Source organism: Plasmodium gaboni, chromosome 14 (genome assembly GCF_001602025.1).
Source record: "Plasmodium gaboni strain SY75 chromosome 14, whole genome shotgun sequence".
NCBI classification, from domain to species: domain Eukaryota; phylum Apicomplexa; class Aconoidasida; order Haemosporida; family Plasmodiidae; genus Plasmodium; species Plasmodium gaboni.
In genome coordinates this window covers 399,730-414,971 of record NC_031494.1, presented here as the reverse complement: position 1 = coordinate 414,971, position 15,242 = coordinate 399,730, and the positions used below count along the sequence as shown (strand labels likewise).

At 17.6% G+C, this 15,242-nt stretch overlaps 2 protein-coding genes across 2 annotated transcripts; one reads left to right on the top strand and one right to left on the bottom strand.

The window, feature by feature from the left end:
• Window positions 1-239: 239 nt before the first annotated feature.
• PGSY75_1412500 (actin II) lies at window positions 240-1,643 on the bottom strand (the record flags this gene model as incomplete). Its single annotated transcript, XM_018787832.1, has 2 exons — window positions 240-922; window positions 1,196-1,643. 2 exons carry the CDS (start codon window positions 1,641-1,643, stop codon window positions 240-242), a joined length of 1,131 nt encoding a protein of 376 aa, XP_018639204.1.
• Window positions 1,644-4,419: 2,776 nt separating this feature from the next.
• PGSY75_1412400 (hypothetical protein) lies at window positions 4,420-13,886 on the top strand (the record flags this gene model as incomplete). Its single annotated transcript, XM_018787831.1, has 5 exons — window positions 4,420-4,531; window positions 4,684-4,869; window positions 5,055-5,533; window positions 5,651-7,437; window positions 7,685-13,886. 5 exons carry the CDS (start codon window positions 4,420-4,422, stop codon window positions 13,884-13,886), a joined length of 8,766 nt encoding a protein of 2,921 aa, XP_018639203.1.
• Between the last annotated feature and the right edge of the window lie 1,356 nt (window positions 13,887-15,242).

Below are 15,242 nucleotides of genomic sequence, written 5' to 3'. Positions count from 1 at the left end.
AAAAAAAAAAAAAAAAAAAAAAAAAAAAAAAAAAAAAAAAAAAAAAAAAAAAAAAAAAAAAAAAAAAATTAAAAAAAAAAAAAAAAAAAAAAAAAAAAAAAATAAAAAATTTATAAATATATACCAAATTTAAATTAGCCAAATATACAGAAATGAAACCAATTTTTTTTTTTTTTTTTTTTTTTTTTTTTTTTTTGTCATATATATATATATAATGCATTCTCTTTTATATAACATTCTTAGAAACATTTTCTATGAACAATACTAGGCCCCGAGTCTTCATATTCCTCTTTTGTTATCCACATTTGTTGGAATGTTGAAAGAGATGATAAGATTGATCCTCCTATCCATACAGAATATTTTCTTTCTGGTGGAGCAATAACCTTAATTTTCATTGAAGAAGGGGCTAAATTGGTCATTTCTTTTGTTAACCTTTCTCCTATATTATTATACATGGTAGTACCACCACTTAAAACAATATTATTATATAATTCTTTTCTTATATCTATATCACATTTCATAATACTTTGATAAGCTGTTATGTGTAACCCAGGACATTCTCTACCTATTAATGTTGGATTAAATAAGGCCTCTGGACATCTAAATCTTTCACTTCCTACAGTTATTAAATTTCCATCAGGCAATTCATATATTTCTTCTATTTCATCTGAATGTTCTTCAGATCGTTTTAGTTCTTCATCATAATCCATTGCTATGTAACATAATTTTTCTTTTATATCTCTAACTATCTCTCTTTCGGCTGTTGTCGTAAATGTGTGACCCCTCTCTGTGAACAGTTTCATCATGTGATATGTCAAATCTCTTCCAGCCATGTCAATTCTGTTTATGGCATGGGGTAATACATATCCTTCGTATATTGGAACGGTATGGCTCACTCCATCTCCACTATCAAGAACGATACCTATAGGGGAAATTTCATGCCACGAAATAATATGAAATGAAATTAAATAAAATGATATAAAATAAAATGATATAAAATAAAATGATATAAAATATAGTATAACATAATGTAAAAAAAAAAAAAAATTTTTTTTCTCCATAAAAATTTTGACGATCTTTCAAAAACATTTCAACTACTCAAATAAACTCACAATAAAATATATATATATACATATATATATATATATATATATATATATATTTTTTTTTTAATAAAAATCCTTTAATTGTATACCTGTTGTTCTTCCTGATGCATATAAGGATAAGATGGCTTGTATACTGACATACATAGCTGGAACATCAAATGTCTCAAACATAATTTGAGTCATTTTTTCTCTATTAGTTTTAGGATTCAATGGAGCCTCAGTTAATAAGACTGGATGTTCTTCAGGTGAAACTCTCAATTCATTATAAAAAGTATGATGCCATATTTTTTCCATATCATCCCAATTTGTGACAATACCATGTTCTATTGGATATTTTAAAGTTAATATTCCTCTTTTATTTTGAGCTTCATCACCTACATAACATTCTTTTTGTTCCATACCTATCATAATGTTGGGCATCTTAGGTCTTCCTACAATTGATGGAAAGACACATTTTGGAGCGTCATCTCCAGCCAAACCAGACTTCACCATGCCACTTCCATTATCAACAACTAAAGCAACAGCTTCTTCAGACATCTAAACATAATGAAATAGGACATAGGAGCATATATTATGTAAATTAAAAATATATATATATATATGTAAATATAAATATATATTCTTAAGGTTATATTATAATGACAATATAGAAAGGCAGATTAAATAATACATATATATATATAATATATAGGGAGAAATTTTATGTTTGTACATACCTTCTTTTATTTATAATATATATATATATATATGTATTTATGTATGTATGTATTTCCTTATAATAATATATTTATTTATAATTCTATTAATTTTATTATTTATTTTTTGCGTGTGTTTTTATCTATAAAAAAAAAAATGAGAAAAATATTAAATAAAAAATATACTATAATATTTATACCTTTTTATATAATTATATTTCTTCATAAATTTTATAAATTAAACATATATATATATATATATATATATATATATATATATATTATATATATATATTTTAAATTATCCATATATAAATTCTTTTTTTTTTCTTTTTTTTTTTTTTTTTCATACTTTATGAATTAAGAGTACTTATTTAAGGAACTCTCTCTTTATTTTATATTATATTATTTTATTTTATATATTTAATAATATTATTATTTAATCAAGAAATTATCGATATTTCAACAATATATATAATATATATATATATATGAAGAAAAACGACGTCAATTATAATATATATAATATTTCAAGTCAATTATAGTCCTTTTTTTTAAAAATATAAAATAACAATTAAAAAGAATTATCTATAAGAACAATGGAAAGAAAATATATAAAGCTACAAAATTAAATAAATCATATAATAATAAAATTAATAATATAATAAATATATATATATATATATATATAATATATATGTACGAATGTATATATTTTTTTTTTATTTATAATTTTCTCAATGGGATAATAAAATTCTTATTTAAAAAATAAATATATATATATATATATATATATATTATAATTATTTATATATATATATTATATATGTACGTTATTTTTTAAATTCACGACACAAAGCGTACATATTATCACAGTTCCCACATTTATTTGGAAATGTTTATTCATTATGTAAATATATATTTTTATATTATTATATTATTATATTATATATAAAATTATTATTATTATTATTTTTTTTTATTATTTTTTTTTTTGTATAGAATAAATAAAGAGTAATAATTTATTACAAATTATATTATGAAATATATTTTTCTGAATAAAATTAAAGTACATTTTAGAAATCAGCGATATTTAAATAATATATATAAAGGAAAGACTATATATATTATATTTTTTTTTATTTTTTATTTTTTACTTTTCTTTTTAATGTTTTAATTAAAGTTTGTGTGTATTTTTATAAGGAAATATATAATATATATATATTATATATATATATATATATATATATATTCGTCATGATAAAATTTTCTTTATATAATATTATGAAGTAAGCTTCTATATAGATATTATTTCATTGAGGAAGAAAAAAAAAAAATATATACATACTTGAATCATAAGACAAATAAAAAATATATTATAAATAATAATAATTTATATATATATATTTTATATTTGTACGAGAAACATTTGTTATATCGAGAAATATATATATGATATCTTTTTTATGTGAGGTAATAAAATTTTTTTTTTTTTTTTTTTATCATTAAAATATTAATTTGTGAATATAAATCAATTTTAAATTAATAAATCATCACATAGAAAATAAAGGTTCCTATTCATATAAATCTAAGGAATACATATTATAAATATTTATATTTTTTCTTCATTTAATATACATTATATTATAAAAAGACTAAAACTTAAATGTTTTATATTTACAATAAGGCATATTATTCTTTTTATTAAATATATATATAATATATATATAAATATAGATTTTTTTAATAAAGCAAAATGGTGTCATTTTTGTAGGGAATTTTTAAAATATATATGTTAATAAGATATATATATATATATATATTATTATAATCTTAATAATAATTTATTTTTTTATTTTTTTTTTTTTTTTTTTTTTTTTCCTTTCCTTTGAATTTCCCCAATAAATTGTACAAAAAAATAATCCAAAAAATATATTATATATATATCATCTCAATTTTAAAAAAAAACAATTATTTTTTTAATTAGAAAAATATGTTCTTTTAATTTCATATAATATATAGAGTAGTATGAACGAATAATTATTTATACATTCAATTTATACATAATGGAGGATGAATATTTGTATGTAAATCTTTTAATAAAAAATAATTAGTATTATATTATAAACAGATTATAAATCATTTTCTTATTGTTATATGTCACTATATAATTTTAATTTTGTTGTTATTTTTTAATATTTTAATTGTTAGCTTTTATTTTTATGTGTATTCTTTCCATAACTTGAACAAGTTATGAAATTATTTATTTTAACAACAAAATAAAAATAAAGTTAATATATAAATATATATATGTATTATATATATATTTTAATTTATTTATATATTTGTGATTATTTTTAAATGGCTATTTTTATAAAATAATATAATTGTAAAGAATAGAAAAAATATATTTTAAATTATTATACAATATTGATTTGTTTTCATTTTAATTTTTCTCCCATTAATGTTTAAAAAAAGGAGAAAAAAAAAAAAAAAAAAAAAAAGAGCTAAAAATGGAATAATAATAAAATATATATATATATATATTTTATTTAAATAGTTATATCTTCATTTTGTTATTATATTTACTAGCTCTATGAAATGATATAAAAATAAGTATGGAAGAAGAAAAATTATCAGACCGATATGTAAGTTTCCAGAATAATCCTAAACAATTAAATCCTTCAAAAAAGTTTTTTGAATGGATCTTTAATTATCCTCTTTTTAATGGTAAGTTGGAATTGTCAAAAATATATATATATATATATATATATATATATATATATATATATATATATTTAAAATAATGTATCTAAATAAATAAATATATATATTATATATATATATATATATATATATATATACATATGTTTCCTTTTTAGAATTTAGAAATAGCAGTGTGTCTAATCATTTCAGTAGTTTATGCATAAATGAGGGGGAACCCATAATTGAAAAAACGAAAACTATCTTGAAGAGGAAAAATTACAAGAAAGAGAGTCTCCATTTTAATATTAAACAACAAGATGTTTCGCCGAAGGTATTAATGAAATACGAAATAAATAAGAACGGTAAGAAAATTAATAATATATATATAAATAAATAAATATAAATATATATATATATATTATTGGACATGTTTAATATTCATTTATTTTTATTTTATTTTTTATTTTTTTTATTTTAAAATAATATATTTCTTCTTTTATATCATATCTGTTACCTTATATTTTTATTCCTCCCTTTTACATTTCAGATTACAGTTTGATAAATAAGAATAAGTTTTATGTCAACATTATTAAAAAGAGCGAGAAAATTTACAAGTGCTATGAAAATGTTATAAAGGAAGAAAAGAAAAAAAAACGTGTTTTTGAAAAGATTAAGGAAAAATATTTGTTCAGAAAAAAAAAACAAGATCTAATAAATTATGTACATACGCCACCGAACCATATAGATACTAATGTAAATAAAAAAAGAGATACTATATCTAAAGAAGCATTCAATCCTTTTTTTAATTTTTTTGAAAATGAAAAAAATAAAAATATATATCACAGCAACATTAACTTTACTTTGAAAACGCATATACAATTCAACAAGTACTTTTATAAATTGATTATCAATAAGCTTAATTATTATAAAATAAAGAAGGATCTATATATTAATATTGTTAATATTGTTAATGAAATATCAAAGTATTATCCTACATATGGTTATGACATATTAAACAATATAAAGGTAAAAAATATAAAAATAAAATAGACACATATGAAAATATATATATATATATATATGTAATATTTATCATATTTTTTTCATATATATATTTGTTTATTTTATTTTTTTTTGACTTAGATTAAATACTTCCCCTATAAAAATATAAACCACAGCTTTTATATATACGGACTTGTTTTTAGCAATAGCTCCATTTATTTTGACGATTTAGAAATTAAGAACCCAAAAATATTACTATTAAATGCCGAACGTAAAATAAAATATGATGTTTTAGAAAGTCATTTTAACCACAATTCTAATTATACTTATATGTTTTGGAAGAATCTAAGCAATAAAAATATAAATATCATACTAGTATATGGTGAATTAGATTATTATATTAAAAAGTTACTTCTTAGTAAGAAAATATATTTTTTTACGAGCATAAAAAAAAAAAATATGAGTCGTTTATCAAACTTATTATGTAAAAACATTTTGAATTATGAGAATATAAAAAATTTTGACTTGAGTTATATTGCTCGAGCTAATTATTTTAAAATTCAAAAATATAAGAAAAATGTAAAAAATATTTTTCTATGTTGTAATAATAATTTTTTAACGATATGTATATTTGGCAAACAAGATATTAGTGATAATAATATAACAAGTGAGATAATAAAAAATAAAAGAAAAGGGAATAATAACAATGAGTATTATATGGATGGTTGTGAGAATAATAATTATGATAATATATGTTCAATAAATGAAAAGAATACATATGTGTATTTTGAAAATATGCATAATAATGTTGATGTGTTATTAAAGAAAGAAATCGAAAAAGAAAATATATTAGATAATTTTATAAATATATATTATAAAAATAAGAAGGATGATTATATTATAGATTATTATTTTATAAATAAAGAAAAGAAAATACCTTTATATGAAAAAGAATCTAGTATACAACCAAATAAAAAATGGGTACTTATAAATCATTTAAAAAATATAGTTATAATTAAAAAGGTAAAAAAAATTTTACAATTTTGTATATTTTTAACATTTCATATATATAAGCAAATGTATATAAATAATTATATGAATAGATCATTTATATGTTTACGAGAAAGAAATATAAAGGAATATACAAATGTGTCTAATGATACATATTATCAAAATATAAATTTATTAATAATATCATCATCTTTTTTTTTCTATTACAATAATGAAATAAAAAAAAATAATAATATGAAGAGAAAAAAGAAAATCACTCCTATAAATCTTATGTCTAATTTATTTCATTTAATAAATATACCTAACCCTTTAAGACGTGAACGTATGAAAGCTTTATATTCAATTATAAAAAGTAATAGTATTATTAAACAACAAATATATAATAATTATGAGCATTGCTTTTTCAATAATTCAGAAAAAAATAAAATTATTAATATTGTTAATTATTTTCTTTTCAATAGTTTTATGAAAAATTCTGATATCAATTATGAATATTTATATTATTATTTAAAAATAATTAACAGTTTATATTTAAATTATAATAACAAAAATATTATTTTTGATGATGAATTATTCTTAAATCAAATGAAAATATTTAATGCACAATTGACTCCAAAAAATCAAATACATATAGAAAAAAAAATGAATGAAAAAATAGAAAATGTAATAAAACAAAATATTCTATATTATTGTTACAATTTTGAATCAGCTAAAAATATAGAAATGATAATTTATTTTATATGTCCAAATTATATGCATATAAATAATATTTACAATAATATAAATATGTACATGTTTGATAATCAACATCAAAGTAGTAAAAGATTGTTCTACAATTTCTTTTTTAATCACAAGTATGTTTTTGACATTTCTCTTCAGCAATTTGTTTATATTATTCATTCGTTGAGTTCGAAGCTGTAAGAAAAAATATAAAATAAAATAAAATAAAATAAAATAAAAATAATAAAATAAATAAAATGAATAAAATAAATAAAATGAATAAAATAAATAAAATGAATAAAATATGTTTCTTTTTTAAAAATTATTTTTAATTATATACTTTTTTTTTTTTTTTTCCTTATAACTTGTTGATGCAAGCATTTATATACATACATATATATATATATATATATATATATATATTTTTATTTTTTTATTTTTTAGGATGTGCCCGTTCGATATGTGCAAGAATTATTTATGCTATCATCAAATGTGCATCCAAATATTTCTAAGGCGTGTGTTAATATTATTTAAAAAGGAAAAAACTGAAGAATCAGAAGAAGGTATATTTTTAAGAATAATATGTGAAAAATGTAATAGTGTTGAAGAAAGGGATATGAATATAAATATATCATTTATTGAATTTCTATTATGTATAATTTATTCAGAGAATTATAGAAATTCTTATTGTAATCATAATGGTGTAAATAATAGTTATGTAATAAATTTTAGAAATATAAAAATATCTGTTCATTTGAATCAAAATAATATATACAAAAGTATTGTAAAAAAAAGAAAACGTATAGCTAGTTTATATGATAAAAATGAATATTTTATCAAGTATGAAAAAAATAAAAAAAAAGATAATAAAAAATATAAAACAGTTGGAAATATATACAATTTAAATAAATACAAAGGAACAAATCATATAATAGATAATATAAAAAGAAATATTAAATTATATATTAAAAAAAATATAAAAAATATAATATATAATGATATATTTTATTATTTTCCATGTAAATGCTTAACCAATATATTAAATACATATTTTAATAAAAATGAATTTGAAAATGAAAATCTTTATAGTAACTTTAATTTATATAATATAATAGAAAATTTCCCTTTTTTTAATAGTTCAATGCTACCATTATATTCTTCATTTAAGTTTTTAATATATAATTGTGCTATACATTATTACAGGTCTAAAAATATAAATATGTATAAAAATAAAAAAAAACAGGATAGCAGAAAAAATAAAGAAAAACTAAAAAAAATAAATAAATATTACAACAACAATAATAATAGTAATAATAATAATAATAATAATAAATATATTAATAATATCAAAAATATACAAAATCAAAACCAAAATCCTATCAATTCCTCTTCTCCATTATATTTTAAGAATATATGTGATAAATGCAAATTTATTAAAATTAAAAATTTTTCTGCTTTACTCTTTTTTAATGTATTATTTATTATGAAGAGAATTTTTTATAATTTTTATATTATGATTAATTTTATTATAACATTATTAAATAAAAATATGTTTATTAAAAGAAATCAGTTCTATCGTTTAATCAAAATGTATGCATCCTATGATTCAATGGAATATAATTATTTATTAATTAAAGAGGAAAGAGACAACACAAATGAAAGATTTAAAAATTTGTATGAAGAAGATATGTCAAAAATAAATTTGTTAGAATCTAATAATACTACAAATATAATAGACACGATGAAACAGACATATATACATTCAAATAATAATACTCAGGAGATACATAAAAATATTTTAAATATAAATGATTCATTAAATGGTAAGACATCTACAATATTTGATAATAATAATAATAATAAAGCAGATGTATTATATGATCATATATATGAACATAATAATAATAATATTAAAATAGATAAATCTCCAAATTATAATTCTTATAATACAAATATAATAAGGGATGTATCATCTAATAATATGAAGAAAACAAAGAAAATATTTATTAAAGAATATTTTATATATAAAAGGTTTAAAAAACAAATGATTCAATATAAGAAATATTTAATAAATGTGTTTACTAATTTTTATTATTATGCAATAATAGAATTAATGTATAATAATAAATCTTTATCTTTAGATATAGAAATATTTTTTTCTCTTTATATTATTATAATAGAAAGAATTAATCAGAGTATATTGAATGTAATTGAAAATATGGAAAGATATAGGAAGAAAGCAAATATTGAAAATTTACATCTATTAATATCTGAATCTACAAAAAAAGAATACCATATTCCAATATATTTTTATGAACATATTAATGAGGAAGGCAAAGAAATAACACCTAAGGATAAAAAAGATAATAATAATACTATTAATATTAATATTAATGGTTTATTACAATATAATCAAGGTATATATAATAATAGGAATTTTGTTATGAGAAATAGAAGAAAAAAAGAAATTTCATTATTATATAATATTATGAATTGTTATCATAATTTTAATCATATTGTGCATGTGACAAATGAAAACAAACAGATAATAGATAATACACATTCTGATGTTAATAAAGAATATGATATTTTAAAATTGTATATAAAGGAAAGGAATTATCTATATAATATAGAAAGTTGTCGAAAGAAAAAAATTATCTATATGTATAATTTAAATAATAATGACGAAAACGAAACCAGTAATCAGAATTTATTTTATCATTATTTAGGAAGAATAATTGAACAGGATAGATATATAATATTTGAGGATATGAAAAAAAAAAAAAGAAAAAAAGAAAAAGAAAAAAAAAATGAAAAAGAGCAAGAACATAAAGAAGAAGGTACGAGTGGTTGTTATATCTTTGTGTTTAATCCAAATGATACATCAAATATAATATTTCATTCGTTATTATCTGATGTATATAAGAACAAATTAAAAGTTCTATATGAGAAAGAGAGCCAACAAAAAGGAGAAAAAATCAAGCAAAAAAATAAGAATAAAAATAAAAATAAAAAAAATAACAATAATAGTAATAATAATAGTAGTAATAGCAGCAATAGTAGTAATAGTAGTTATAGTAGTAGTAGTAGTAATGATAATTATTATGATTATGGTGATAATTTAATTGTTAGCAAGAAAAGAAATATTGAATATTCAGAAATCGAAATAAAGAATATATCATTTATTTTAGGTAATAGGTTAAATTGTTATAATATAAATACATATATTAAAAGATGTATTAATAATTTGTGTGTAAATTTAAAAAATGAAGATATAGATTATTATATTAATTGTAAGAATGAAGATATATTCACTATAAATTTGAATGAAAATATAAGTGTGAATATATACTTTCCTTTACAATTTCATTATCTAAGAAAACTGTTATGTGATAAAGAAGAAGATTTTATGAAGTCCCTTAAAAAAAGTAATTTCATAAATTTTGATCATAAAAAAAGACATTTTGTTAAAACATATGATGATAAATTTATAATAAAAGAAATAAATAAATATGAATTTAAATCATTTATTAATAAATATAAAGAATTCTTTCAATATTTCTCAGATATTGTTTTTAAAAAAAAAAAATCATTATTATGTTATATGTATGGGTTATATCAAGTTGAAATAAAAAAAAGAAATAAAAAAAATATAAAAACTTATATTATATTAGAAAATGTAAAAATTGAAAATCCAAATTCAAAAATTTTAATATTTGATATAAAAGGAGCAAGAAAAAAAAAAAATTTACAAAAATTAATTAAACAAAAAAGAAAAAGCAGCTTCCCATTTTTCTTCTTTGGAAGAAATGAAAGTTATTCTTTGAATACATGTAAGATAACAGAAGACAAATATATGTCAGATGATTATTCTTCTGGTATATCTGATAATTTAAAAACATTTAGAAAATATATGCATAGAGAGAAACATTTAAAAGATACTATATTACAAGAAAGAAAAGATGATGAATGTAGCATGATATATAATAAAAATGCTTATTTGGAGTTTTTATCCTTAGATAATGCAAAAGAAGTCAAGAATAAAATATCTTCAAATGTCAATGATATAAGTGATGAACCTTTATCGTTTTTACCTAATTGTGATTATAATAATTCTGAGGATTATTTAGTAGAACTATTAAAAAATAATGAAATACAACAGGAAGTGCAACAAGAAGAAAAAGAGGAAATACACCAACAAATGGAGCAACCAATAAAAGAATCAATAAAACATCCAACACAACAATATTATAATAGTAATGTTATAAATGAAGAAGAATCTAATATAGACATAGGAAAAAAAGATGAAAGAAGTCCCTGTATTTTTATCAATCGATTAAACATTGAAGGGTTAGAAAGAAAACCAAGAGAAGATATGAAAAGCAAACATAAAAATGATTACAATAATAATAATAATAATGAAGGTAAAGATGATGGAAACGATAAAACTAAAAGAAATTTATTATCTAATAGAAAAAAGGTAAAACAAATTAATCAAGAAAAGATTAATAAGATGTTTAAACGAATAAGAAAAAAAATAATAAGAGGTATTATAAATGTTTTTATAATTCCAAGAATAGTAAGTCCAATAAAATTATATAATATGACAATGAAAAATAAACAAATAAAGAAGACAAAAAATATATATATTTACAAAAATAATAATAGGTTGAAAAACGATTTAGCCTATGACATCGATGATAATAGTATGCACAGGTGTAAAAATGAAAATCTGTTCATTAAGGAAATATTAGAAGACACCAAAATGTATATATTATTAAATAGGAGTATATTTAAAATGATGAAAAAGAAAAAAATGTTAAGAGAAGATTATAGAAAGAATATGAGAAATGTATATTTATATGGAACTATGGTATCCTTAGAATATTTAGGAACAAAAAGAATTTTGTTACAAAAAAGAAATAAAAAACTAAAAGAGGAAGATATGAAAGATATATATGTAGATGATACAAATAATATGCATCATATGAATAATATGAGAAGTAATGATAATAAATATAAATTAGAAGAAGGAGATGTTCATAATAATTATGAAATAAATAGAATTGTTGATAATAAAAAAGAGAATATGGAAGATAGTATGTATTATTATTATTACTATTATCATTCTTTTATAGGAAATGATGTAGGTAATAATAGAAATGTAGATAGTAGTTCTAATTCTATAGAAAAATATAATAATTTTACTATTGATAATTATAATGCTTTAAAAAATTATAATGTTTTATTTGATGATAACTTTAGGGATTATATAAAATCTAAAGTTATAAATTTAGAATATAATGATTATAAATATTTAATGGATTCATTAAATGAAGACACGAACTTTTTATGTTCTCAAGATATTATGGATTATTCTTTGTTGATACATATAGATATACATAATCATGAGATAATTTTTAAAATTATAGATTACTTAAGACCATATACATGGGATAAATCGGTAGAAAATTTTAGCAAGAGTGTATTATATTTGACAAAAGGATATAGACCAACAATTATTCAATCAGAATATTATAAAAAACGATTTCTTAGTAATATAAAAAAATATGTATATTATTATGTACCTATATATTCTTTTAAAAAAAAAGTAGTATTTAAATTGTCTCGAGGACAAAATAGAGAATTTTCTATAATACAATTAAATAAGAAAAACCCATATCAAAAATATTTTTTTTATAATTTATTTTATTTAATATTAAGATATTACAATAATTTCTATCTATATAAGAAATATTATATATCATCAAATATATCTTATGATTTGAAATATAATGAAAAATGGTATTATATACCTATATCAAAAGATATATATTGTAAAAAGAATATATACATTTTTTTAAGTTATTTTATAAAAGAATATTATATACATTATATTGAACAAAATAATAAATATCAGCTTAATCATTTCATGTTAAGTAATTTAAAAAATATTATGAAATCAACTATATATGAAAATGATATAATGAATAATACTACTGATAGCATAAATAATTATGAGCATAAAATAAAAAAATTAATAAAATGTATAGATATATTTGTATATGAAAAAGGAAATCATATATATGATATATGTGATGAAATATTTTTAAATAATAATAAAATAGATATGCAAGAATATTTATATGACCCGATTATACCCTATTGTTCTCACGAAGAATATAATAATAATAATATATATAATATTAATAATAAAAATATGGAAATATTATATCCATATTATAATAACCTTTACGTTGAAAAACACTCCAAATTAGGGCCATATATTATTTTAAATAATGACTCCTATTTTTATAATCAAAAATATTATAAAAAAATGAAAAGACAATTTTATAAGAGGATATGTGAACTCCAAATAGGTATATTAAAAAAATTACAAAAAAATAAATTTCACATGGAAAAAAATATATCTTATTATATACAAAATAATGTATATATAGAAATGACAAATGTGGATATTAATTATTCAAATATGAATTTCTTGGATGTATTAAATCTTTATAATATATGTGAGAAAGAAAAAAATGAGCATTTTTACAAAACGAAAAAAAGTAAAGGCAAACGTCGAACAAACACGTACATGTATGTACCTTCCTATTTTTTATTTTCTCTACATAAGAGTTGAAAGGAATAAATATATATCGTATTTTTATTAATTTATTTATTATATATTTATTTTTTTTGTCATACAAATATATATATATATATATATATATATATATATTATATTTATTTAAGTATTCCAATTGTCTATATTTTATTTTAATTTTTTTTTTATTTTTTTTTTAATTGTTTTGGAACTACAATTTTTTTGTATTAAATATCTTTAACTTTTTATTATTTTTTAAACGTGCTTGTTTTTGTAATATATTTTATAACGTTAAAATTAATATTATTAATTTGTTTTATTTACATATACAAGAAAAAAAAGATAAACATTTAATTTAAGAATAATGATATGATGTAATATTATATTATGTATTTTTTTTTTTTTTTTATTTATATATTTCACATTAGAGATATTTTTTATTAACCCAATAATTCAAAAGTGTAAAAGCTAACAAATATTATGATATATATATATATATATATAATATATGTACGATTATATTTATTATAATAAATTGAATTAAGAAAGAAAGAAAAAAAATGTAATACACATTTTTTTTTTTTTTTTTTTTTTTTTTTTATTTTAAACCTTTCGGTATTTATAAATATTTGATTAAGCTTTGTTTAATAAAGGATCATTATATATTTATCATATGAAAAATAAACCAAGATATAAATTAAAATCTAAATAATATTATATTTAATTATATATATATATAACATTATATGCGGGATATCTTTAAATTCAAAATTTATATATTCAATAAAGAACATTAAAATTAGTAGGACAGTGAATAAAACAATTATATTTATTTATGCCTCTTTTTTAATTATACAAAAAAAAGAAGGAATTAAATTAAAAAATAAGGTGACTAATATAAAATTGTGATATATATATATATATAATAATAAAATATATTTATAAAAGTATACATTTTTATTTTATGTTAATTTTATTAATATGACGTAAAAAGAAAAAAAGAATTTTAAATACATAAATTATAAAAATAATATTCATAATATATTATATATAATAATAATTTTATATGTATATAAAAAAAATATAAACTTATTCACATGTGCTTTTGTTCAATTATTATTATAAAATATAATTATTTATATATATTCATAAATTTTTATGTATATATATATATATATATATATTGCATACATATAAATAAAATACTTAGTAATTATATACCTTTATTTATGTACCTTTTAAAATATATGTGCCTTGATTTATTTCTTTATTCTTTTTATATTTATATATATATATAAATAAATATATAAATTTAATTTTATATATATTATTTTTATAAAAAAAATAAATAAAAAATAAAAAATGAATTTTATAAAAACATTTTTATACAAC